Source organism: Crocodylus siamensis, chromosome 4, assembly GCF_052110815.1.
Source record: "Crocodylus siamensis isolate JL-2025a chromosome 4, ASM5211081v1, whole genome shotgun sequence".
Taxonomy (NCBI): Eukaryota; Metazoa; Chordata; order Crocodylia; family Crocodylidae; genus Crocodylus; species Crocodylus siamensis.
In genome coordinates, this window is record NC_143398.1 from 93,637,763 (window position 1) to 93,664,299 (window position 26,537).

The 26,537-nt window shown below is 52.0% G+C and overlaps 1 protein-coding gene across 1 annotated transcript; it reads left to right on the plus strand.

The window, feature by feature from the left end:
* Positions 1 to 916: 916 nt before the first annotated feature.
* On the plus strand, positions 917 to 26,156 carry SHISA8 (shisa family member 8). The gene is made up of 4 exons (XM_090042913.1): positions 917 to 2,084; positions 17,120 to 17,247; positions 20,602 to 20,751; positions 21,879 to 26,156. Exons 1-4 carry the CDS (start codon positions 1,522 to 1,524, stop codon positions 22,262 to 22,264), a joined length of 1,227 nt encoding a protein of 408 aa, XP_089899039.1. The 5' UTR covers positions 917 to 1,521; the 3' UTR covers positions 22,265 to 26,156.
* Positions 26,157 to 26,537: the final 381 nt, after the last annotated feature.

Genomic DNA, 26,537 nt, shown 5'->3' on the forward strand with positions numbered 1-26,537 from the left:
TTTAAAAACAGCCTTCAACTACCTGAAGGTAGGCTGATCACCGTTTCCAAACTGGAAGGTGGGGCACATGCCCACCTCCCTCCGCAGTTGCCAGAGCAGAGAAGAGTAGAGCCTGTGCAGGGCAGGGGAAGATGTGGGAACTGGGCTTATTTAGTCTGGAAAGGGAGCTGGACTGTTCTCAGTGGTGGCAGACGAAAGAATGAGGAGCAATGGTCATAAGTTGCAACAAGAGAAATTTAGATTAGATATAAGGGAAAACTTTCTCACAAGGAGGGTAGTAAAGCACTGGAACGAGTTACCCAGAGAGGCGGTGGGATCTCCATCCTTGGAAGTTTTTAAGACCTGGCTAGACAAAGCTTTGGCTTGGATGATCTAGTTGGAGATGGTCCTGCTTTGAGCAGGGGGTCGGACTAGATGACCTCCTGAGGTCCCTGCCAAACATAGTTTTCTATGAGGCTATGATTCAATGTCAGGATTAGCTGCAGGGAGATCCAGGCACTTCCAACCCCTTTCTTCCATCACTTTGACAGCAGCGGGGTGCACATGCATGGGTGTCTCTCTCACTCGTGCCACTTGTGCACCGGTGCCTCTGGGGACAGCTAGTAAGGAGCTGTGAGTGTCCTCTTGCATCCTTTCTGGCCCAGTGACAACCTCTGGCTGACATCCAGGGCTCTGCACAGAGGACAGCAAATGTGCTAGAGGACTTGGCTACGCTTCTTCTCTGATTTCCTTTGGAAACTGTCAGACAGTTGAAGAGCAGGAGCCCTCCTAGCTTTAGTAAGGAATAAAGACTATTTCTCTCCTTTTTCATTCTCTTTCTGTCTCCCTCCCTCCCTCTCACTGTGTCTCTCTCTCTCTCTGTTGCTCCCTCCTCCCCTCCCTCTCTAGTGTGAAGGGTTTTTTTTTTTCAGAAGCTCGGTGTCTCTGAGGAAGGGGGAGAGAGAGAGAGATGCACTGGCTGCCTGCCTGCCTTCAGGATCCTCTCCCAGCCTAAAGCAGCCGAGATGGGAATGGTCTGCGGGGTTTCCAGCCAAGCCTTGCTCCTGGCGTTACAAAGATACAAAATTCTCTCCTAAGGACGAGGAGAAGAGGAGGTGTCTGTGCTTCCTTGCGTCCGGGCTCTGGCTCTGAATTTTGGGAGGGTTGTTCTGATGTGGGGCTGACTTTCCTGTGATACTTTTTATTTTATGTTATTTTATTTTTGTCCTGAATAGCTTTTTTCTCTCCTCCCTCCTTTCTCCCCCCCGACCCCCACCCCCCCAGGTCCCCGAGACCTTTCCTCAAACAGTGGCTTGTTCCACCCGTGAGGTTTGCCCCGAGGAAACCTGTGTGGTGAGGGGGGGTGACTTGTCTGTTCCCTCCAGAGGGGCAGACGGCGCGATGCAGTTTGCATCCTCGTGTCTGACTGGGAATTTATGAACGATTTCCTTGCTGTGCACCTGGAGGAGACGGCATTTTCCTCCCTGGAGGCAGCGGGCGTGGAGCTTGCTAGTGACCCACCCAAGGGGCGAGGTGACTTGGATGGCGAGTGGGAGCGCTGCACGGATGGAGCGTGGGTACATCTTTGGATTCTGTTGTCTGGTTCTCTTGGACCCCGGGCAAGTTTGGACCAGGGCTCCTAACACCAAGGATCCTGAGTTGGAAGGACAAAAGGGGGGCAAAGCCAACACCAGCTTGGGTCCTACCTTGGAAGACACTGCTGTGGCCCCAACCGAGGTCATGCCAGGAGGTGACCGATGCCTTGGTTACTATGATGTCATGGGGCAGTGGGACCCTCCATTTAATTGTAATTCAGGGATCTATCGGTTTTGCTGTGGGACCTGTGGGTACCGCTTCTGCTGTCAGTTCAATCATGGACGGCTGGACCAGAGCGGATGCTCCAATTACGACACACCTGACTGGGTCAATACAGGCCAGCCGCCATCCCGGGTGGATGAGACCCATGAGGACCCCACTCGGGACAAGACCAACATGATTGTGTATATTATCTGTGGTGTCGTGGCCATCATGGTACTGATAGGCATCTTCACCAAGCTGGGCCTGGAGAAATCGCAGAGCCCTCAGACGGAGATGACTATGTCCAGGTAAAAGGGGCCTTATTCCTTCCCTCTCTTACCCTCTGCATCCCCACACCATCTCTCGCCCTCTGCGGTGGGAAGGTGATAGCCTCCATAGCCTCCTTTTGGTTGCATTGTCTCCTTCTCTACCAGATGGCAAGCCCGAGTCAAATGCCAAATCCCTGCAGGGGCCTCCCACCCCCACTGAGCCCTCTTGACTTTGGCCCTGAGCCGTGAGAAAATCAAGATGGGAGTCTAGCATCCAGAACACCGAGGACTCAGAGTGGGTAGAAATCTGAGACACGGGGAGAAGCTGAACGAAGGGGAAATTGGGCTGGTGATCAGGAACCTGAGAGCTATTAAACTAAGGAACAGTCTGCTGGGAGGAGTGAGGAAAGCCCTGGTCCGGGCAGATCACTGGAGGGTGCATTGAGGGCCACAGTCCCTCACTGGGTGGTGGGGACAGACACAACATGATCTGCTGCAGAGACCTTCTCCAGCCCTAATTTCTGTGATTCTGAATGCAAAGCTCACATTTCAGCCCTGCATTTTGGGGGTCTTTCAAAGGGAGTCCAGCTCCATGTAGGACAGTTCCTACCAGAAGGTATCTCAGCTTTCACCTGCTTTGGGAGGGAGCTTTGTTACAGCTCAAAGAGAGAGAGAAAGAGTGTGTGTGTGTGTGTGTGTGTGTGTGTGTGTGTGTGTGTGTGTGTGTGTGTGTGTGTGTGTGTGTGTGTGTGTGTGTGTCTGACCACATGCTCGTCACACACACTGACCCACAAGTCTCAGAGAAGTGGGGCTACAAACCCTGTTGGGAATGAAGTTGATCTTGCCCTGGGGAGAAAGTTTAGACACCCCTTTCCCTACAACCTCAGACTGGATGGGTCTGCTATTACCTGGGAGCTGGGGAGAGGGGGATTAGGATTACAGATGGAAGAGATAGAGCCAGTCGGCATTGATGGGACCAAACTACTCTTCTGTTTTTCTCTGCATCTCCTCTGTTTTGTTCAGCAAGTGCAAGAGGTTTCACTTCCCAGCTAAGTGAAGGGGCAGCAGGGAGAGGAAGGGTTACTGAATCTCCCCCAACATCATGCCCCACACCCTTCCCTCCCTCCTTCTCTCAGCTGCGGTATGGCTGCACGTCTCTCTCTCTCTTTGCTGCACTTTCTGTCTTATTATTTCTGTTTCTGACTTTAAATAAACATACTTCTTGTCCCATTTCTGTCCCTCACTCTCTCTCCCCCTTGCTGGCGCATGCCCCCTCCCATACACACACACACACACACACACACACACACACACACGGAGTCACTGACATTTTGCAAGGCGGCTTGTTTTGAAGTCTTTGCACTCAGCACCCCCCCACACCCTGAGATAATGTTCCCCCAAGAAGCACGGAGGGAAGGTTCAATCCCCCAGTTTATGGCAGGGCTCTGTCACCTCCAGCCACAGCATTACGTACCAGCCACAGCTCTCGAGGCGCACAACGTGCTTTGTACCGTAGCATTTGCAGTAGTTGTTGGTTTGTGTGCAGAATGAGCACGGGGACTTGTCCACGGTGAAATGCAGTGTGTGTGTGTGTGTGTGTGTGTGTGCGCGCGCGCGCGTGTGTGTGTGCGTGCGCGTGTGTGCATGCCCACGCACTCACATGCTCATAATAGCCCAGGAAGACAAAGCCGCCCAAGGTACTAGCCCTTTGAAATGCCAGTGCCCTACCACTCCATTACTGTCATCTCTGACAGAATAGGGGCCATGTGATCTAGCCTGGCTCATGACACCAGTGGAGCCGGTGAGAGGAGGGGATGGGCAGGGAGGCACAGTTTGCTTTGGCCACTCAGATGCCGTTAAGGCAACAGTGTGTCATTTGTGATGTGCTCACTGGGTTGCCAGCATCCAGCTCATATGGTGACCTAAGGGAACCTGCTCAGCTTTGTTTCTCTGACCACCTGGTCCACTGTGGCAGGGAGGGAGAGAGCAGCAAGAGAGCTAAAGTCAAGGAGAGCAGCTCCAGGGCAGAGCTACCCAAAATGATCTTGGCTTCTGTGCACCAAGTATGTTGGGATGGGACAGGAGGGTCAATGCCAAGGGTCCTGAGCTGCTCTCATGGGCAATAACAAGAAGCTAGTGTGATGAGCCTTTCAGAGAGTGCTCTCTGGAGCTGCATGGTGAATCGTCCCTAGGCAGCACGTGTGATGTTTGTGTCGTCTCTGGAGCAGGACATCCCAATTCTGCTTTGGCCATGTGTGGAGGCTAGATTCTCCTCTGGCCTAAAGCAGCACAGCACCGCTCCACCAACTTCAGTTCACACCACCCTGAGAATCAGGCCTACAGAGTCAGGCAGGAGGGACCTTGCCACCCTTTTTGCAATAATATAGCAGCTACAAATGCCACCTCAGCCATATTTTCCCCCCAGGCCACATACTTGGATTTGGTGGAAGGAACTATCCTGATTTTCCACCCTGTAGTTTGGAGGCAGTTGTATTTCTGCTGAGTTCATATGGCTGTGGTATTCCAGAACACATCTACGCTGACGGGTGAAATGTTGTGTAGAGACTAACTTTAAATCTGTTAGCTGGGACCCAGAACTAGTCATGTCGTGGTAGCACAGAGCTCTGTGGTGTGAAGAGTAGACTCAGCTACATTTCCTCTCTGGACAAGTGATTTCCCCAAGCATTCCTTGCAAAGCACATTGGTGTGAAAAAGAAAGTTGAAGTAGACAATGTTTTTACCATTGATGTATCTCAGTGCCGTCTTTGCTCACTGGCATATTGTGTTTACTGGGCAAATCCCTACATGATCACAATGGTTCCTCAGAGATGCCACACACCCAACGGGGCCTTGTCTCGCCAGATTGGAGCAGCAGGGGATGGATGTTAGAAGGCAGAGATGAGGCACATTGGCAAAGGGAACAGAAAAACAATGGGTGCTCTATGCTGGAAGGGAGGGGTATTGGCAGAGGATGTAGGACGTGACCAGAGTGGCAAGGCACACTGCCGGTCAGGACTCAGTGGCACTGGCAGAGCTGTGAGAGGGGAAGAGAGAACAGGAATAGGCACAATGCAGTTGACACAAATTTTTTTGTTTCACATTTTGCAGCTTCTCTCCTCAGGTAGATATTTTCTCCTCGGGTAGATATTTTTTGCTTGTTTTTTACTGTTGCATTAAATAAAACGTGTCAGTGAGTTCAGTGCTTCTCAACATGAGCAGCTAATACAAGCAGCTGGAGCCAGGCAGAGGGCAAGGCTCACACATACAGCCCTGCCAATGCATCACATTACTGACCTGCAGCAGCCCCTCCTAATCTGCGCTTGGGCCCTCTCACAGTCCTCCCTGCCAGGGCCCCTCTTCCCTGACGAGCAACACCTTCCACTATTCAAGCCTTGGGACCTGCCCCTGTTGTGCCAAGCCATCTCCGCCCAAACCAGCTGCACCCCTACTATTTAAGTGCAAGAGCTGTTGTCAGCAGAAAACCCTAGTTATGCCAAATTGTTGGGGCAGCTTTGTGATATGAAACAAAGTGGGAGACAAAGATGAGGGCAAAGTATAGGCAACTGGCTGTGGAGAGGTATGGGGAAAAGGGGATGGCTCCAAGAAGGAGAGACATCTCAGAGTTGACCCAGAGCTTCCATGAGTTTCCAGTCTGCACGGTATGTGTTCTAGCATGCACTGCTGGCAAGGGAACCAGATCCAGCAATAAATCTAGTTGTTGGTGTTTTATTAGGGCTTTGGTAAAAAGCCAGCACCCCAGGAAATGATCTACCAGGACAGGTAGGACCACCAGATGGGTGGCTCTGATGGCATCTTCAGCCTTTGCATTTGGGGGCAGGGAAGAGATAGAGGGCTTGGCACCCTGTGCTCTCTGGCTTGTAATTTTTTGTGGCAGTTCAATGCCTGGTGTTTTCTGTCCGAAAGTACAGTAGCCCCTACTCTCCTGTCCAGAGCCAGCCGTAGAGATGGGCAACGTGGGTGACCACCAGGGTGCCGTGGCGCACGCACCCCCCCCCCACACACACAGGCGCACACACTCACAGCAGTGCTTTCTCCTGTGCCTGTCCCATCCCCACCCCAGGCAGGAGGAGTGGTGCGCAGCCCAACCTGCCCCCCACCTCCAGCCTCAGGAGGAGCTGGGTTGGGCACGTGCAGGTGGGGTGATGCCTGCTCCAGTCTACCTGCCCTGCTCCCCGCACAGGAGCAGCAGTGCCCACCCACCAGCCTGCCTGGTGCACCATGCCACTCTGCTTCCCCACCAGACTACCCCACCCCCACACCCCTGCCTGCCTGCCTCTGCCTTCAGCAGTGCCACTGGCTTGGCAGTGGGGTGGGGGGGTTGCCAAAATATAAGTTCACCCAGGGCGCCATTTTCCCAAAGGCCAGCCCTGCCCCTATCACTGGTGGCCCGTGAGTCAGCACGGGTGGAAGCCCTGCCTCCTGCCAGTCCCTGCCAGGCAGGCTCCTCCCAATCCCTCCCCCCCCCCGCAAGGGCTGACTCAGCAGAGCAGCTGGAGGTGATGGGTGTTGAGCAGGATGGGGTGGGTGGAAAAGTGATTTCAAAACCCTTTCAAAGGCAGCTGCAGTGCAGAGCTGGGAGAGGGAAGAGACAAAGGGAGTGGAGGACGCAAGAAGCTAAAGAGGTGACGGGAACAGGCAAAGATGTTTCTTGGGGACTGAGCCCTGCAGGCTGAGAGGACTGGGACACCTTCCTTAATGCCACGGGTCGGCTGCCTGTTGAAATGAGAGCTGTCTCTAAGGGACGGCTAAGGCCTCAGTAGTAGGAAGAAGCCAGGAGCTTGCTGGGGCTTGGGTGTGGCTACAATGGATTGACTGGTTCATGCAGCCTGAAATTTTGGTGGGTGCAGATTCAGCTCAACCCATCCACATCCCTGGAAGGAAATATCTGTCTCTGTGTATCTGTGCCCATCCCTTCCACCTTCTCTGTCGTCTGCTGAAACACTGGCAGGTCTACAGAATCGATACGAACTCTGCCAAGCTCCCTCCACTGCGACTCCTCTTTCATTCAGTTGCTGATGCTATTTTTCTCCTTGGGAGAAGACTGTTGAGCTGTTGGGGTGTGCACACGAGGGCAGATGGGTGGCTGAGTGGGTTGCTAGTTAGTGCACACACCCGTACACTCTCATTTCCCTGGCTGGGACAATGGGGAGGATGGAAAATGGGCCTTCTCCAGGGGTGCTACAATTACTCTTGTCATAACACATCCTTCACAGCTCTGCTCACGCGTAGGGAGAAAGCCTGTTACCGTTTCTAAGATGGAAAAGGAGCTTTTTTTGTGGGGTTGGGATAGGGGAAGGAGCGTGTGTGCATGCATATGTGTGTGCGAAGGGAAGGGTTGTTTTAGAAACCCCAAGAGGTAGAGCAAGCACCTTCTGGTGGATATTGTGTTCAGTAACTGTATGGCTCCCTGACCGAAATACCTTAACTGCACCCTTAAACTTAGATGCCATCTGAGCCCTAGGAGCTTCTTCAGTGAGACCCCAAGAGCTGGACACTGCCGCATCAGCTGGTGGGATTTGAACTACATGCTTTTCCCGTGCCTGGCCTTCGATGGTCTCTTTAGTTTTATAATAAAAGGGCAGGGGCCATTTTTCCACTTGTGGTCTGTACCTGATGTCTGCACAATGCCAACCAGGGTTGTCTTGTAGGAAAGAGAGAGATTTCTGGCCGGTGACACCCAGCAGTGATAAACAGGTATGTAAATGCTTAGCCTGCTGGAGGGAATCAGGCCTTCACAGGCCAGTACTGAGAATGGAAGGTAAATAACCACCATATGTTTCTCCAGGCACATGATCTTGGGTCCTGCTTGTTCTCCAGCATTTCTTGCTATTTCTGGCTTAAGTTGTGAGCCGTCCTGGTGGGAAGCCTGATTTTGACTCGTAGCCTCAATTCTGCCATTCCAAAGCAGAGAGTGTGCTTTTATTTCTCTTTCCACTAATGCAAATCAGAGCATTCACAGAATAAAGTGATAATTAATTCTACCTCCTGGTAGGGGTCCCATTCCCCAAAAGCACACCCAGAGATCACACAAGACTGTTCTTTGAAATATGTGGGTCATCACTAAACAGATCTTTTCCCCAGAAGATCCAGGTTTTGGGGCAGAAGCAAATGGAATGGGAAAAGAGTTGTTTTCTCCTTTGTGCTGCTTCTGGGCATCAAAAGTAGGGCCACGTATCCAGCTGAACAGTGTCTAGAGCATTGCAGCTGATCTCTGGCCACTTAGCACTCTTTATAGTTTCATATTCTCTTTGGACTTTTGCAATGGAGGTGAGGGCAGAACCTGGATCCTCTGGTTTCTAAAGCATTCCTAGAGCTAGAGCTAAAGGAGAATCTCTACTAGTGACAAAGGGCCTCTGACAGGCTGTCAACAGGCTAAAGTTTGGTCCAGTAGCATACACACATTCCAGCCAGTTCCCTACAGTTTTTTTCTAAAACCATGCTAGTCCCCCAAAAAAGGGAGAGAAATTCTTCAGTTGTGCTAGTACCAGTAGGTGCTCACCCCATTGACATAGGCTGGAAACTCCTGTGCAGCACCGGAGGGGAGGGTGCCTAGCTGCATGCACATCACAGAGCAGAAACTCAGGTGGCCTGATGAAGCATGCAGTTCATTCGCAACAGCAAGAGCTGTCTAGTCTGGGAACCAGTCCCAGAACAGGGGCCTCTAGCAAAAGACACTGGAGGGAGAAGGTAATAGCTGATGTGAAAATTGTACAGGCCAGGAGAGAGTGTATGAGGTGTCCTAGCAGTGACAGATGATTCAGATTGGTAATGGTACAACAGAGTCTGGACTGCACAAGGAAAGCAAAGTCTGGTTTGTGTATGTCTGTGTGCAAAGAGATCTTAAGTGGCACCATGGCACTGTCTGCAACCATGGCTGGAGACAATCCCTGGTAAAAAAGATGTGGACAGCAACCACTGCCGCAACAGGCTGCATGCAACCAGCAATGAACCTAGCAGTTCTGTGCTTGGTGCAAGAGGCTGTCTCCTGTGACCTCGCACCACAGCCACTGCTGGCCAGAGGTGGTGGCTCTCCATGGCTTCCCCTTTAACTCCAGTCCCTTTCAGAAGGCACAGAGCCTTGCTCTGGTTTTACCCAGGTGGGTGGGCATATGGTGAAGGAGGTGGTGTCAGGCTGTGAGGGGGGAACCAGGTCCTTAGCCAAGAGCTGTGGAAGGGGTCTTGAAGCCTGACTCTTGAGATCTTTTCTAAATTGCATTTCTTTGGGGAAGCAGGCAGCATATGCCCTTCTCCTGGTCACAGTCAGCATGCCACATGCCCAGTTTTCTATGATCTGGGAGCATTGGCCAAGCTCTACACCGAGGGAGGCAAATATAGGAGTGACTGGCTGGATCTGGCCAGTGGATCTGCTCTATCTGGACCACAGGGCTACCAATGGGCCTCCAAAAATTGAAAGTGACCAGGGAAGAGTGGCTGGGGGAAGACTAGGGAAGACCAGGGACTTTGGGCACCACTGGACATGGCAATTGGCAGCAGGCAGGCTAGCAAGGGTTGATACGGCCCTGTCACTCTTCAGCCACTTTGCCCATCACCACGGCTGCCCTGCAACCACCACTACCACCGTGTGCCCTGTGCCACCGTGTGCCCTGTGTCCGCTGCAGCATGGAACGTGAGGTGGGAGCCAGAGCTGCACCACATGCTCCATGCCACAGCCAGAGCCACTGCCATCACTGCATAGTCCAGGCTGGATCCAGCCTGCGAGGAGCCCTGCAGTCCAGATCCAGCCCAGGGCACAAGGTGAATTTGACACCCATGCTCTACACCACATTCTCATGGACTCATGGAATAGCACAGCTGTCTATATAGTGAGCTCCAGCAGCATCTTGGACCCTCTATGGCACAGACCAGCTGCTTACTGCAAAGGACAACTGGGCTAGGTACCTGCTGGAGCAGCAGCTCATGGAGCACCCCGAGAACAGCCAGTGCAGGTCCTGAGGCAAAAGCAAGTTTTCCATCAGTTCTTAAGCAGTGGTAATCATAGTCCTGTCCAGATGTCTTAGGGCTTTTCTGATCCACTGCATCTCTTAAACTCTGCCCCACAACTCTGTGTGTGTGGGTCTGCGACAGACAGTTCTTTAGGGTAGATCCCACCATGATCCCACCCTGAGGCTGACACCGTGGTAGCAGAGGCAACAGAGACCCAGCAGGGAAGAACCAACTGCTGAGTGAGCTAAAAAGCTGAGGGAAAAGCCTGGGGGTTGAAGACAACAAGGAGACGGCCAGTCCCACTCCCTAAAGTGGCTTAGGTCTGGGGAGACAGACCAGATCTGGGGAAGGGAGAGGCAGGGGAAGTAGATGTGGGGTTTTTGCCTCTGTGTAATGCTGAGCAGGGCCGTGTGTGCTTGTGGTCCTGGCAGGCTACTCAGTGTCAAGAGTTGCCAAGAAAGAGCAAGGACACCAGCATCCAAGCCTGCCATGGTCTCAGAGCCCTAAACCAGGCAGCTGCGTCCATCACATTACAAGGAGTCCATTTTCATCCTGTCTCCTCCTGGCCTCAACCTGTGTTTGCCTCTGACTGCACAGCACTGTGGTGTCAGGAAGACGTGCAGTTTGGACTGGACTGGCTGTTGGGAATCATCTGTGGGAGAAAGCCTAGCCCAAGAGTGCTCTGCACTGGGGCATGGTTTGTGAAGCACTGTGCTTGGAGCTCCTCCTGCACATGCCTGGGCCTGAGTCTCCCCTGGCTCTGACTGCTATGACTCCCACTGACTTGCTGATTTACACTGGTGCAAAAGCAGAATTGGGCCCTTTCCGCCTCCTTTTCTTCTCCCACTGCTTCATCAATCTGTCTGTCTCTCTCCATCCATCTCTCCTTCCATAAGTATAGGATGGGAGCTCTAAATGTGGCTCCTGTTTCTCCCTTCCAAAGGCCAGAAGTGACAGCATGCTATTTCCTGATGTGTATTTATCCAGTGGCATTTGCGGTGATGATAGACCCAAGTGGGGTGGGGTGGGCAAAGGCGCTAGAGAGGTAAAATCCTGTTAATTGGCCAAGTCTGAGGGGAGGGGGAAGAGCAAAGCTCAGGTGGGGAGGGGCTTTTCCTCCTTTATTGGTGAAAGGAGCCCTAACCAGGTCCGGGGGGTGGGGATTTAGATTGCTCCTTCCAAACTGAGGAATATTTGAAAGCCTGCCAGAAAATGAATTACTCCTAATGCCAAAGAAAAAAACAGGACAGAGGGGCTCCTATGAAAGTCATTGCAGGAATCCTGGTCACCCTGTTATGCTGATGCTGGGTAACATTTCCTGGCATAGGAAGGCTTTAGATCGGGAATGTCACTACAGCCTAGGCCATGGGCTCCTGAAGGGGCTGAGAACTTGATAATGGTGTTAACCCCCCACAGCAACCTGGGCTGATTCAACAGCCAAAGGATGGTCCAAATGCAGCCCACAAGGAGCCCTGCAGTCCATATTCAGCCCAGGAGGGCCAAACAGGTTCAATGATCCTGCTTTAGACTTATAGACAGGGTCATGGCTCAGTGCCAGCCATCTTGTCTCCCTTGCTCCATCCACCTAAGGGTGCCTACCCTGAACTAGAGCAGTGGTTCCTACCTAATTGGCCAGGAGATGCCCATATGATTTGACAGGCAGGGAGATCCAATGGACCTGGCCCTGTGCTGACTTAACAGACAGCGGTTTCATTTCCAGCTCTGCCACTGATTTACTCTGTGGCCTTGGGCAAATTGCTTCTTCTCAGTTTCCTTTCCCAGCCCTTGAATTATAAACTCTGCAGAGCAGAGACCATTTCTTACAGAGTGATTGTGAGGTATCTGGTGCAATGGTCCTCTACGCACCACCAGAATAGAAAAGAACCGCCAGAAGTCTGGCAGAAACCTGGCTTTCCCAATGCCTCAGTCCAGTCCTTCCCCCAGTCCCCCAGTCTCTGCCTTGCCTGAATTCTGCAGCACCCTGCAGGCCAGGGCAATCCATCACTCAGGCCTGAAGTACTGTGTGTCCCTGCTCAGAGGGCCTCCACGCTACTTACTTGTCCAGTGATCCACTGACTCGCCTACCACCCCGCCTTCTTAGTCAGCAGCCTGTGACCTTCATCTTCCCCTCTGAGCATGGAGGCAAAGAATCCTTGTCAGCTTTGGGCAATGTCACCCTGACTGTCACTCATTTGCTGCTCCAGTCCTTTGATGACCATACTGTCTCCTTTACCCAGATTCCTCTGCTCTTGCTCTTCTGGCTGATAGCTTAGAAAAGAATTGCCCATGTTTCCTTTCAGAGATGGACACAAACAGCAGAGTCCAGTGTGACTCTTTGGGGAGATCCAAAGCTCCCCAAAAGCCAGGTGCTGGTTTTGACTTTGGGTCAACTGAATTACTGGAGCCATGGCTCCAATTTCTTCTTCAGCTCAGCAACTCTTCCAAACATATACTACTTTCAATGCATATGCAGGCTGATCATTTTCCATTCACTCAAGCGCACTAGGCCACCAGGCCATGTATGCCGGTTTGCTCTCATAGAGCTCTGGCCAGGTAAGAGGCCATGCACGCTGACTTATCCATGTAGGGCCTACTGAGATTGGCTTGTTGTTGCTGGTTTTCCTACAAAGCTGACATGCTTATGCCAGCCTGTCAGGGGTGGGAGTCTCACAACTACTAGGGATGCTCATTGGCATGGCATTCTAGGCTTGCTGTTGAGTTGCATTGTGCTGTCTTATAATGCTCAGGATTTTTGGAAGGGTAAAATGGCCTGGATGTGGCATTCTCCCACTGTGATGGTGGCTTGGCCACATAAGGCAAAGAGCTGCTGTGCCCATGGGCTAACAGCTGGATGCTTTAGTTCAGGAGATGCTCATGTGATGAACTTGTAGGTTTAATCTTTGCAGCAGACAGCCCATCCTAAGGTACAGGGTTAAGCTAATTCTGAATTGCACACCCGGCTTGCTTTTCAGGGGTGTTCAGGAGTGTGAGGCTGCAAGAATGTTTTGTGCCTGGTGGGTTGTTTGTAAGCACTGAGCTTTGCAAACTGCTTAATTTTGCTTGTATGGGTGCTGGGTTTTGCAGTTTTACTGTTGCTTACCAACAGCTGCCTACGTTGCTTCGTAGGGTCTTGGGGATGTTGGTTTTTATTTAAAAAAAGAATGCTGAATTTTTTACATGTGCCTTTTCTCTCTCACATAAAGACCTAAGGAAAAGTAGGTCAAATATGTTGAACTTCCAGATGCAACAGGTCTGTTTGAGTGCTGATTTACTAAGATGAGTGCAGAGCATGACAGCTACCTAGTGTGGAATGGCCCTTGGGAACAATTATGTCTTCCCATTGCCTGGGACAAAAGAGAAACCTGTCCCACCTGTAGGTGGAGAGATCTTGATTGAAAGTTACCCATGGGTCTCTTCTAGCTGTAAAAGGGGATAGACATATTCTTGGAGGAAAGGAACATCACTAACTATTGAGTCTGGGACTGAGGGGCACAGCCTCCGAATCAGAACTTCCTAGCCCTTAAATCCTGGATGCTGAAACTGAGAGAGGACCAGTGGAAAAAAAAACCCTGGCCATTCCCAGTTCACTCTGTCTTTCAGCATCCGTTCTCTTTCCCTGTGTGGCACAGGATACTGGGCAAGGTGGGTATATGCCAGTTTGACCCAGGAAATGGCAATTCTTAAGTTCTTTAAAAAGGTGACAATGTTTTAACAAAGGGAGGAAATTAAAACCATTTCATTATGATCAAGTAATTTCCCTTTGGGACTGGCTCAGTGCATGAGCTGTGCTAAAGCTTCCCGTGGCCAGACATTTCAGCATCTGGATGGGACGGAGGTAGCTGTTGCCAACAGTCTGCAGATGCAAAATGAAAGTGAACCACCCCCACCGAGAGAGACTGCTGACTGCTCTAAAGCAGAGGAGAACCCAGAGACAAAAGTCAGGCAAGACTAAATGAAAGCAGTTATGACAGACGTGGATCCAACCACAAAGAAGCCTGATAGGACCAAGAAAGTTGTAAGCAGCTGTGCCAATGGAAAGATGCCAAGTCAAAGGAGACCTCATGTAGATTTGTGGTTAGGTTAGTCTTCCTCAGCAAACCGTCCCTCCTTTGGCATTGATAAGTGAGTCAAAATGCAACTAGAGACCAAAACCAAATGGCAGAAGGACAGCCAGCTAGCGAGAGAAGGTGACTGAGAAGTAACAGAAAAAATACCCTTGGAAGAGCCATCATCGACCTGTCACGTTCCAAGATTAATACACAGGCAAAAATCTTGGTTGATAAACTCCCAGAGAATGGTACAGGATGAGTGCCCAGTGGTATGCTCTTTTTTAGCATTGCCTTCTGTGGCTTCTGTTAAAGGTTAGTTGTCAAAGTTCATTGATGGCTGATAGAAGCTGGCATGAAATGTGAATGTCCTGAGGGCCGCCCTTCCATATTCCAGACCGACTGGGACAACTGAAAAGGGGACTGGCTTCAAGGACTCTGTGTCTGGTTTTATGTTGAGTAGTGTATATGCTTGGACAGGACATAAGCTCCTTGGGCACAGTTGTAAAACTTCCTGTGCAGTGGAGATATGGCTAGTAAAGCTCATGGTTCTATACTCCACTAATGGGTTTCCCCAGCTCTTGGATTTAAGGAGTTCCCAGACAGCTTGGACTTAATGAACAGTGGTGAACTGATGTCCCATTTGTGTTACCTGTAATACTGTGGAATATGTCTGTATCAAACTGGGGACTCCATTTGGTTTTAGGACTTCCCTTCTTAGACTCTATCCTGCATTTGGGGTTAGGACACTCATTTTGGGTAAGGAGCTGAACATATCTAACCTTGTCCTGGGTAAGGCGGATCTGCTAAATTCCAGCTAGTGCCATGCTTGGCAGGGGTGTAGTTGCTTGGCTAAGGGCATGGGATAGTAGCCTAAGACTGAGAAACCCCACAAAGAGATTGTGTCTAGACTACTGGTTGAGGTAGTTCAGGTTCCCTGTGGAGCCTGAAATCTCTACACAGAAGCCTGGCTGGAGGGTGGAACATGGCAAAAAAGGTCAGTGACTTTAAAATGGGAATGATTTTTGTCAAAGAGGAGCCGCAGGTCAGATGACCAGGCTGAACAGAGGGAAAGCAGAGGGCCTCTGCCTGACACTAACCATGGACAAGACCTCAGGGGGACAGAATGGGTGAGATCCAGCATGGAGGGGGTGTACCAGACTAGAAGAGTGCAGTGAGCAGCTGATGTAGGAGCACTTGGGATTCATCAATTGGATCCATTCACAGCAGGTTGGTGGGTGTCCATCAAGAGAGGAGGGCTGGGCTAGGCTGTAACAGAAATGTCCATAATGGAATAGATGGATAAATAGAGAGCAAAAGGATTGAATCTGTGCTCAGGAGGAAAGGGTAGAGTGGTGTGTTAGTGATTATGCCCCCCCCAACACACACTTACTGCCCTCATGCGGCTATAATCTCTGGCCTGCTCAAGGTAGTGGTTGGGCTAATACCACCTCCTAGTGGCTAAATTATAAAAAGTGTACTGGCAATTGATGGAGATTCACAGTTAACTGAATAGGATAGGGCAGTGTGTTCAGAACCACTTATACAATATTGAGTTATTGCCGAAGCAGGTGGGAGGAAGAAAGCCCCTTATAGGGTTATCCCGAGTCACAGGCATCAAAAAGTTCATTAGCCAACGCTTTTGCTTTTAAAACACACACTGTGCCCTGTCCCAGGTTACCCTGAATATATCTGAGGTTTAGCTGATGGTCTCAGTGCATATAAGAGAGCCAGGCATGGCGTTTGGCCCAAAAGAAGTGGTGAGGGGCATGTGGGGGTTAGAGACAGAGAAGATCTATCTGGACAGCCCTTTTCTACTCCACTCACTGTCTAGCCAGTACAAGGCCATTTTTAGCAGTATAAACTGGTTTTTTATGCTAATTTCAATGGAAATAGAGCTGTCCATATTGTATCCTGGGACTCGCTGTTTGTAGCTGCACCAGTTTCTGTGTATGTGCCTTGCTCTGGGAGCTCCTGGACACCATGACGCTGCTGAGATGTCTTCCAACATGAATATTAAAGGAATTAGAGACGGTTCTTATGCAATGCTGTTTAATGTTTCATGTCATTATTAATAAAGTGATCATTAAAAACGGGTAGGATACTCAGGAAAGGTCATGATTAGTTCATCCTCAGCCCTACTGGCACATCACCGTTCTCTGCAGTCTGTTCTCCAGAGCTTTCTCCACTTCAGTTTGAAATGACTCAAGTGAGGGGGTTGCCATTGCTTCCCCTGGGAGCCTTTTCTGAAGTCTGATAACTATTGCTTTTAAGAAACGGCCCCTGCCCTCCAGCTTCAGTTTCCCCCTAAGTTTCACCCCTTACTTCTGAATTTATATCCCCGTGGATTACCCTGCGTAATTCCTCTCCCTCGTCAAAACTCCTGCGTTTCAGTTATTGTGTCCCTCACGCCATTACCTTTTGCCTGGCCTCCACATGTTCAGTTTTTCTAAACTTTGATTTCGAGCCCCTTTCAGAACATGTTCTGCACACGTGCATGTGTGAGAAATGACAGCACGAGTGCCCTGCTCTCATGAACCCACAGGTTACACTAGCTAACCCGTGTGTGTGCGCATGTGTCGAGGTAATTCATGTGTGCAGTGTCTGCCTGATACTCAGAGGCTGCAGCTTCCCTCCTGTCATTACTGGGCCTTTCCAAGCTGTTTGTGTTTTTCCAGAGGAAGCGCCTCAAGTGTGTGCCACACTAAGGAGACTCAGTTGAAAAAGAAAGGATGGCTCCCTTCTGCCGCGGCTGGTGCTGGGTTCAGGAAACATGAAACACTGTTCAGGAGAGAGCCAGGGCTGCTCAGCAGGATAGGGATGAGATGCCGGGGAAGAGCAATGCAGTACCCTACTTCTAGAAGAGAAGTAGGTGTTTCAGAGCCAAGCTGAGGCTCGTGGGCAGAGGGGCACTGAGCCCAGCGTGGGAATAGCCAGGCTTTCCCTTGGGTCAAATCAAGGTGCACGGGGGAAACAGAGGTAGCACAAAACCAGGGGGTGGGGAGACTGGGAGACTCCGTCCCTATGACACTGGCTGGCAAATTTCCCTTGTGTCTTCTCCAGGACTCTCACAGACTTGCTGAAGCAGCCGGGCCACAACCCCTCCGACCACATGGCAGACGGCCACGTAGGCAGTGTCCAGCTCCAACTCGGTGAGGGCCTCACACGGGGATCCCCCAGGAACGGCACAGGTAAGCGCTCATCTCCGACCAGCCTGGAGACAGCAGAAGGCCTCCGATCTCTTTCTACTTTTCCAAATGGGCTTGGGAGAAGGGCACAATGTCATGAGCACAGCAGTCAGGGTCAGGCAGTGGCTCAGAGGCCTGTCAGCTCAGAACAGGTGTGGGAAGAGCGTGTTTCAGCGCCAGGGCTTTGTTTCCTGTGTTTTGGGGTGATTTTATTGAAAGTAGAGCATGAAGTGCTGCTCAAGGGCTTGGGGGGGAGTCGGGTATTGTGTTGAGAAGTGGGGAGAAGGCATCCCCAGCCCAAAAATGGTCCTGAGGAGAGCAATGCTCATCCCTGATGCCAGGCACTACAGAAAAGAGTTCCTGGCACTTGCAGCCGGGACCATGGGGGCCAAGGAGGCTCCTAGGGAGTGAGGTAGCTCCCTGTTCTTCAAAGCCCTAGTCTCAAATGGGAGGTTTCTTCCTTTGCAGGAGGACTCAGATTTTCTTCCTAGGCCCCTATAATTGCTCTTTATAGACCCCTCCTACCCTGGAAGCTAGAGCTGCATCTCCCTGCCCTGCCCACTCTCTTTGTTGCTCTATGGACATCACTGCAGCCAAGAGGGCCCACTGAGGGGGCTGCAGAGCCCTGGCAGTCAGGCCCCTGCCTGTCCTACAGCCACCATTGCTAAGAGCTGGAGCAGGCAGCTGCCTGGTGGGCAGCATCATTGCTTCCCTCTGTTTGAGCCTGCCCCTGCTACAGGCTGGCAGCTTTGGATGACTGCATTGGTGGCATGTGTGCCCCTGCTCCTTCCCCAGGATGCTCCCCGCTGTCCATGCAACAGCCTCAGGGGAGATGCCTTGGCCTGCAGGCAGACAGGCCCCCGCTTGCTTCTCTGAAGGATAGGAAGTGACACTTGCGCTGGCAGCAGCCTGCGTCTATGCATGGCTCACAGGTCAGAACTCAATGCAGTTATCCGGCTCGGATAGGCTGCCAGAGCCATGCCAGCTGAGGGGCTAACACAGCATGGAGGAGGGAGGGTGGGAAGACACCACAATGAGGCAGCAAGAAGGGTAGGACCCATCACTTGAGGAGAAGGGGCAGGAGGGTCTCATTCCCTCCCTCTTGTCATTTAAGAGCAGGAGTGCTTGTGTCAGGCTGCCTCCCAGAAACTGGAGCAAGCCCCAGTGCTGCGGTGAGATTGGTGGCAAGGTTCATGTCCTTCTGCACAACAGTCCCTGCTGGGTAGGATGGACGCACCAGACACAGCTTGAACCCAGCTGGCCCAGGGATCAATAGCTGTGTGGCTTTGGCCAAGCAGAACTCAGTGTGGTCTGCAAAACAAAGCAAGGAGACAAGGGTAGAGCCTCAGGAGGGTTTTGCTCCCCACACTGTGCTCGGTAAGGTGATGGCTAGACAACTACCACTCCCTGAGCAAGCTAGTTAAAAGCCAGCCCTGGCTGTCTGCGCAAACACTGAAGAGACTGCAGTATACATGGAGCCTGAGTGACTCCTAGGAGGTGCCCGTAGGCAATATGCCTCCAGGCAGAGGTGGGAGGTGTCTCTCCTGTGCCACCGAGCAGCAGATTTATCTCTACAGTTAACCATCTGGACAGCAGGAGGATGGAGAGGCCAGGTGGCACCAGTGGCATAGCGCTCCCAGTCTGTGTGACCCGGGGAAATTGCTTGTTAACCCAGTGGCCCTTTTATTTCAACACTGAGCTGCCTGGGGCTGGGAAGGAGGGTCTGGTCAATCTGCCAGTGACACTCGTCCCACGCTCAAGGAGGAGAGTGAACACACTGCTCTGGAGCCAGGGCTGGGGAATGGCGCTGGCCTGAGAGGCCTGGAGAACAACTGTGCACCAGGCAGCCACAGTGCCAGCTTCCCTCACATGCTGCCCACCGGCCTGCTTCAGCCCTGGTGCTATTGTAGGAATGAAAGACATTGCCTGAGGGCTGTGCAGCCCTTGTCCCCGCTGCTCCGGTGCCTGGTCAATACTGTAGCAAGGGTGGGGGCAAGCGGGGTGACTGCCCCAGGCACCAAAGCAAAGCGGTGCCAACAGGTGATGGCTAGCCGGAGCAGGGCCTGGGACAGAGCCACAGGGAGCTAATTTGGGGTGGCATGGGGATGGGGGGAGGGTGGCTCCCACCGCTGAGTGCAGTCCTGGGCAAGCATGGGGGGGGCATGTGCCCCCAAAATCTGTGCATGGGGCAAGGGCAGGCTGCTGCTGCAGGCTTTCCCCCAGCCACCAAACGTCGTCGCTACAGTACTGGGAGACTGTGTCCTACTTGGACTGAGAACTGGAAGTCCTTTCATGAGGCCTGCCAGTTCTCTCTTGGTCACAGAGGGCTTTCTGTCGCTCGTGACTTGCAGCCAGGGTAGAACCAAAGCCCTATTCACGAAACCTTCTGGAGCCGGGTTTTGATTCTCCGGGGCATCCGTCTTGTTGAGCATATAAACATGATATTGTCTATAAGAACAGGTTGCTGATGGCTCAGGAGGCAGAGGCACAGATGTGGGCTGTCTTGGTAGAAAGGACTACCCAAAACTGATGGTTGGGAAGGCCCAATCTTGTTAAAATTCAAAAACATTTTATACAGCCTCACGCAAAGTTATTTATCAAGTAACAAGGAACACAGGCGATACCTACAGAGAAAGGAGAAATATCTCCTAGAAAGCAGTGACTCTGGAGAGGGTTTAGGGTTGTAGCAGGCAAGCATTTCAATATGACTTTCTAGTGTGATGCTGTGAAAGAAAGGCTAATGCAATGTATAAATAAGGAAGGAGGATCAGGGAGGTGATTTTTCCCTCTGCACTGAGCCTTTGTGTGACCATGCTAGGACATCGTGTCTGGTACTGGTATCAACATTTTTAAAGGATGTTGCAAAATCCAAAGTACAAAAAAGACCCACAAAACTGGTTTGAGGACTGGGGAAAATGCCTTTCAGACAGGGAGAAAGAGAAAGAAACAGAGAGAGAGCTTAATCTGTTAAGTCTGTCAAACAGAAGAGGGAGGGGTAACATGATCTCAGCAGGGAGAAGAAAAACAGGTACTAAAGATCTTATGAATCTGGTGGAGAAAAGTATGAGGAGGGCCAAGGTTGGGAAGCTGCAGCCAGACAAAACAAAATGAGAAAGAAGGCATTAACAGGGATGATGGTATTCACTGAACCATACTACCAAGGGAAATGGTGGATTCTCCCTCTCTCAAAGTCTTCATATCATAGATGTGTTTCTGGACCACTAAAGCATGTTGGCTCAGTTAGGAGCAACTGGGTGAAATGTAATGGCCTGTATTACACAGGATGTCAGACTAGCCTTAAACCTAATACAAGACTCTTATGCCCCTCTCTTTTGCTGTCTCTCTTTCCATTCCTAGACAAGATGCATTTGAATAATGCTGTGGTCAGCACCCCTATAATCCCCCAGATTGGCCTGCCACACTCCCACAGCAACCGCCTGCCAATGACGAGCACCATGCCCCTCCAGGCTCCAGACTACACCAAGTATGCCACGCTCAAGGCTGTAGGTAGGTGCTGCCACACCCGCAAGTCCGGAGCCAGGGTGGAACTGCTTCATCCAACTGTGCTTCCTCAAGTGCTGCTTTCCCTCCCCCTTTCTTTGACCCAATTCACTGCATGACATCACCATATTGCTGACATCCCACACCCCAGTGACAGCAGCAACTGTGATTTCACAAATGCCAGTGGGAGTGGGATGAGATGGGGAGGAAATGGGACAGCACTGGTGACAGGATGGAGAACAATGCAGCCTCCAGCTATGGCTCTTACGCACACTTTTGTGGGAGGAAGTGCAAGTGTAGTTGGGCTCAGTCAGAGCTTAGCACAGGTTTGTGGGGAGCAGTATTGCCAACCCCACCATGTCAAAAACCAAGAGACAAACTCTTAAAAATCAAGAGATTTGGTATGTGAATCATGAGATGCTCCGTTTTAAGCCCCCTTCCTCTGACTCATCGCAGATGTGCCCTGAGCAGCCCCCCCCACCCCTTGTGGCCTTGGCTCGGTGCTGACCTGGCAGAGCTCCCTGCACCCCCACGGCCTGGCCCCCCCGGGGCTGTCAGGAATTTGCAGCTGGCCCCAGCCCGGTTGGGGCCGCGAGAAAGAATCCCGGGATTTGGGACTTCTAGCGTGAGCTCGCGAGTCAGACGTAATTGTGCTTCGAAATCGCGACGTTACTGGGGGAGCGCTGCACCCTGGGCCCCACAGGGATGACAAAGGGCAGGGGCAGTTTAAGGAGGGAAGGCTGCTGCTTTCATGGAACAGGGGACGACTTAGAGAGAGGTCATGTGGTCACCACCCAATCAGCATCCCAAATTCCCCAACATTCCAAAGCCTCCTCTGAACCTATCAACAGGCAGGAACCTAACAAGGTTCCGGAATGTTCGTATGAGCCAATCACAAGCTGGGAGTTTTGCATGTTTCCAACACCCTGTTCTTCCAGGCAGTCAGCCTCCGGGATGCACCCAGCCTCCCAAAGTCATCCCCATGGGGAGCTGGCACCAAGCGTGTCAGGCGGTGGGGAAGGGGAGAAGTCATCCCGGCAGACAGAGGGGTTACCTTCGTGCCTATCACAACGTGTCGTTCCAGGAAGGGTTGGGTGTCCTCCGGTTTATCGGATCTTCTGGCTCTTTTGCAGAAAGCGCCCCAGAGGAATTCTACAAGCGGTTTCCTGCCGTGGACATGCCGCCACCAGGCACGCTGTCCTTCCCACCCATGGGGCTGCATCAGAAAGACACATCTACCCTGCAGGATGGCTACCCCCTGGTCGGCTTGGCCACACCTGGGCAGAAGGCAAAAGTGGTGAAAACCAACGCGCACACCCTGGCAGCCAGCCCTGCCTTCAAGGGAGGCTGGGACCCTAGCCACCACCATCACCACCCTGACATCCGCCGACAGGTCTATGCCACCAAGCGCCAGTTCAGCATTGAGAAGCTGCCTGAGGTCTTCAGCCAGACGCCATCCCACTATGTCCCTCCCCAGCGGCACCTCTCCACCAATAGCAAGACTGAGGTCACCGTCTAAAAAGGACCTTCATCTTCTCTTTTTTTTTTAATACCCCAGCAGCCTCTGGGGCTGGCAGTTAGCCAGTCGAGAACACCTGATGGCAAGGTACCAGAGCTGCTTGCCTGTCACAGCTGGCATTGCTAGGTTGTGCGGCAGGAGACAAGAGAAGGGTTGTGGGAGAACCCACCAGAACCGACACACCGTGCACCCCCCCCCCCGCCGAGTACTTGGTTAACGTGCATGGTGAAACAGGCATGCATGCTGTCCTGTGATTGATGCACGGCTCTTTTTTCCAGTTCACCTGTCCATCATGTCACTTGTGTAGCAGACTGGTCAGTGCTGAGGGGAAGCCAAGGGGACTCCAGTGCGGTTCCCCGTGGAATCACATTGTACCATTGCTAGAGGAAGGCACAGACCTCTTAGGGGAAGGACAACCCTTAGAAGATGGGAGCTAACAACAACCAGTAAGTCCCTTGGTGTTTGCCTGCTTACCCTGTTCCCTCCCTCTTCCTCTTGATGTCATTTTTAAACCAGGCGACAGAATCACAAGTACCGAAAGTATAAATAAACTGTACAAACAAGCAGCTGTCAAGGGCTTGAGACGAATTTTAGACGTCTCCCTTTATCTCCTGCTGAGCCCTTTATTCCTCTAGCAAACATCCTGTACTGGGTTTGGGGGCTTTTTTCCCCTCCCATTTTTGAATGTTTCTAATAATAGCTTAACTAAGTCTGTATCTCCTTTTGCATCCTGCACCCTTGGACCTTAGGTGTGGTTTTAATGGTTGGGGAAGAAGCTATTCTTGAAGTACGGAACAAAGCAAGGCATAGTACCGCCTGTGTAAACAGTGACCACTGGCTTAGGGAGGTGATAGTGATGAGTTTTAAGTTCCTGTGAGAGGCTCTCTTGATAAGGCATAATAATTTCATGATCACTGGCTTTGCAAATCCAGCAGAACATCAAGATGTCACAGTGTAAAGGATGCAAAAGTTGTGTATCTCCCCTCTGTCACACTTTCTGTGGACCCTTTCTGTCTCCAGCTACTTGTAGCACCAGGCCCTGAAGCTATCTCTCACCAGGTCCCAGCTCAGTGGGTCATAGTCTGGCTTTGCTGTGGAGCTAGGGGTGCACTCCAGGACATGTGCTGCCCCAACCCACCTATGCTATGCTGAATGCAATTACTCATCAGGCTTGCTCCTCACCCTCAGCCATTTCTTGTTCCTGAGAAGTTGCAGTGTCATGTTCTTTCTTCTTCACTACATGCTGCTGCTTGTGGGGCCCTGCCTCTGCAGGACACTGACATGACGCTCAGAAGCTGAAGCTTTGCTCTCATGCACCTCTCCTGCCATCCACGTGGCTCCCCATTTCCAGAGGAAACCCCAGAAAAGGGCATGGCACTGCTCATCAAGCCCCAGCAGTGCCATGTCAAAGTGGCAGCTGGGGTTTTGGCTGCTTCAGTTGATATTGTTGTGGAGGGCTGGCTTTACTGAACAGTTGGGAAACCAGTCTCACCGGGAACAGTGGCAGACAGGGACCACCATCTACCTATAAACAGTCCTATGCTGCCAGAAAGTGGCCGCCACTCAGCCCAGCCCATCCAGCAGGGCTCTCTGAGCCTCACTCTTTTTCATCTCAAGCCTGCTTCTTGGCACTCTTCTGCTATTCCCGTTACCCCTTCCTCTTCCCCCTGGATCTCTCCATCACGCTGTGTGGAGGTACGTGAGGTATCAACAGGCCGGCTCTTTTTAGAAACCTCCTGCGTAAGGAGATGCCTGCCAGGACAACATGGAGGCTCTCATGTAGAACGCAGCCTGGCCCTTGAGGGGTCGTGCCCCCTGAGGCCAGGAATTACTGTGTTATGCTGCTGATGCAGGGGAGAAGCTGAGCAAACCTACTCTAAGCTCTCTCCTGCCTTGTGGAGAGACAGAAGTGGGCTACACTGACACTGGCTCACCCACCCAAGAATCGCTGCCAAGTGAGGAATTAGGCACTTGGAAACTGCTTCCCTCATCCCTTCAAGAGTCTGGGACTTTTTGTTGCATTGATCATTTGTTTCCTGCACTTGTTGATTTTAGTCGCCTTTCCTTGACCCCACTCCTGTTCAACAGAGCTTTATTTGTACTGGGTCAATGTGTGTTCCCATGTGTGGACAAGGTATGCTGAAGAGAATGGTATCTACTCCGCCATCTCTTGACATGTGCTCTTTGTACGGACACGGCAGGAAGATTGGCCAACAGCAGCTCCAAGCCACACATATGAGTTGTGGGGTTGATTCAGGAGCCCTTACCCCATGAGAACCTGGGCATCACCATTAAAACCAGGAGCTACTACTGCTTGAGCTAAGAGGTCAGTCCTCTAGCTCAAAGCAGCAGTCACTTCAACAGTGGTTTCTGTGGCTCAGCCCCTAGCAGAAGCTCTGTAATGCACACAGTCAACAATGAATTACCTCTTATCCACCTCACCTCCCCCCAGCCCGCCCTCCTCAGAGAACTGTCAGAAACAGTGAATTAGCATTAGAGAGGAGAAAAGAAAAGGAAAGGCCTGGGTCCTGGCTTGCTTTCTCCCCATCTCCACTGCTGATTTGGCAGCAGTGCTCAGCCCTTTAGGACTGTGCACAAGCTGAAACACCTGCCAGCTCTGCTGCCTACTCTTCAATAGGTGCTGCCTGGCAGCAGGGCTCTGATGAGCTAGAATTCAATGCAAACCACCAACCACCTACAGCGTAGTGTGAATGCCTTACACTACGCATTGTCTTCCTCAGAAAAGCTTCTCCTGCGCAACTGGGGTCTCGCTAATGCCATGGGCTGGGCCAGCTGTTCTTGGACTGGGCTGTACAGTATTTGCTTCCTGGCCCTTTCTTGCCCAGTGAGTGGTACCCATGGCAGAGCATCAATGTGGTCTTCCTAGACAGGGCAGCACACACAGGCCAAGCCAAGCCTGGGCAGGCTGGTCACCTTCTCCGTCTCCTACCCTCACAACACTAGGTCTTCCATGAGCACTTGTATTTTCAGGGGTATCTTGCAAGCAGCTACCTATCCCTCCATCCATCCCCAGAGGAGCTGGAATGAAGCCATCGACTCATTTCACCCTGCCTTCTCCCCCAAACAGAAATCTGATGGCAATGACTTTCAGTTGCTCCCATGCAGCGAAGGCATCAAACCAGTGCCCAAAAAGGGCAAGGCTCCCTCACATCTTCACTCTAGCCTCAGTTTCTTTGAGACTTTGGACGCCCCTGAAATCATACAAATGCAGGTACTATGCCCCAGAGAATGAGGAAGGCTGCAGGCTGTGACAGGGCTTGAGCGAGCAAGGACTGGAGAGGGGCAGACAACACATGGACACATGTGACTCTGTGGCAATGGCGGGGAGAGGGGCAGGGGGGCATGGCAGGTGTGCAGACAATGGGTGGTTGATGCCAGAGGCCCTGCAAGGCCTGGGTCAGTGTTATTTGTACATTTTTCTTCAGTTCTAAGAAAAAAATAATAATAAAAGTGCCCCACCACCACCCACTGCCAGACTGGGCACGCATCTCACTGCTGTACTTGTGCGCCTACAACACTGGGGGCCTGACAGCCCCTGGGAGGGCATTGAGCCGGGTGGCATGGAGGGAAGAGAAGCATCGATGGAGCAGTCTGGCTGAGGGGCACGCTCAGGTCCAACCACAGCGGGGTGACGAGAACAGGAAAACCCAGCCCTGCAGATAGAGGGGACACACCAGCTCTAGAGCCACTAGGCACCAGTGCTGGATGCTGGGGGTGGGCCCCGGGGAGGGGGGAACCTAGGTGAAGACTCTTATGTAGCTGCTCAGCCCTACCAAGGCTTCACAACACGGTCATGCCCTCCCCTTGCCTTCCTGAGCCCACAGGGAGGTGCCGCTGGTTCCCCCCACCCCGCCCCCCATGGCTGCTCTCCTTTCAGTCCTTCACAGCATCTCAGCTCAAGGGAACAGCTACATCCCAGCACCCTGAGGCCACCTCAGTGTCACTGGGGCACAAAGCAGTGGCATGACAGCATCACAGAGGAGCACAAGCACCAGCCCACGCCGTGGCTTGCAGGTGCTGAAAGCTGAGCTCAAATGCTTAGGCAGGTTGTGTCACGGGGCAAGGCAGACACCTGCCATGTGCCCTCTGCATCACAAACCCTTCACATGACACATGTGGTGAGGGGGGTGGAAAGGTTGAAGGAAAAAGGCTCACACAGCCTCAAGGCCTTCCTGCCTTCTGTGCCAGGATGGTACCAGCCAAGTGCGCTGCGGCAGCCCTTTGAGAGCTCAGCGTCCCAACAGGCAAGCGC

Excerpts from the sequence above, each read along its gene's own strand:
- SHISA8 (XM_090042913.1), top strand. The coding sequence starts at position 1,522 with ATGGCGAGTGGGAGCGCTGCACGGATGGAGCGTGGGTACATCTTTGGA. Across the intron at positions 17,248-20,601 it reads ATCCCCCAGGAACGGCACAG|ACAAGATGCATTTGAATAAT; the intron begins GTAAGCGCTCAT and ends TTCCATTCCTAG. Across the intron at positions 20,752-21,878 it reads TGCCACGCTCAAGGCTGTAG|AAAGCGCCCCAGAGGAATTC; the intron begins GTAGGTGCTGCC and ends GCTCTTTTGCAG.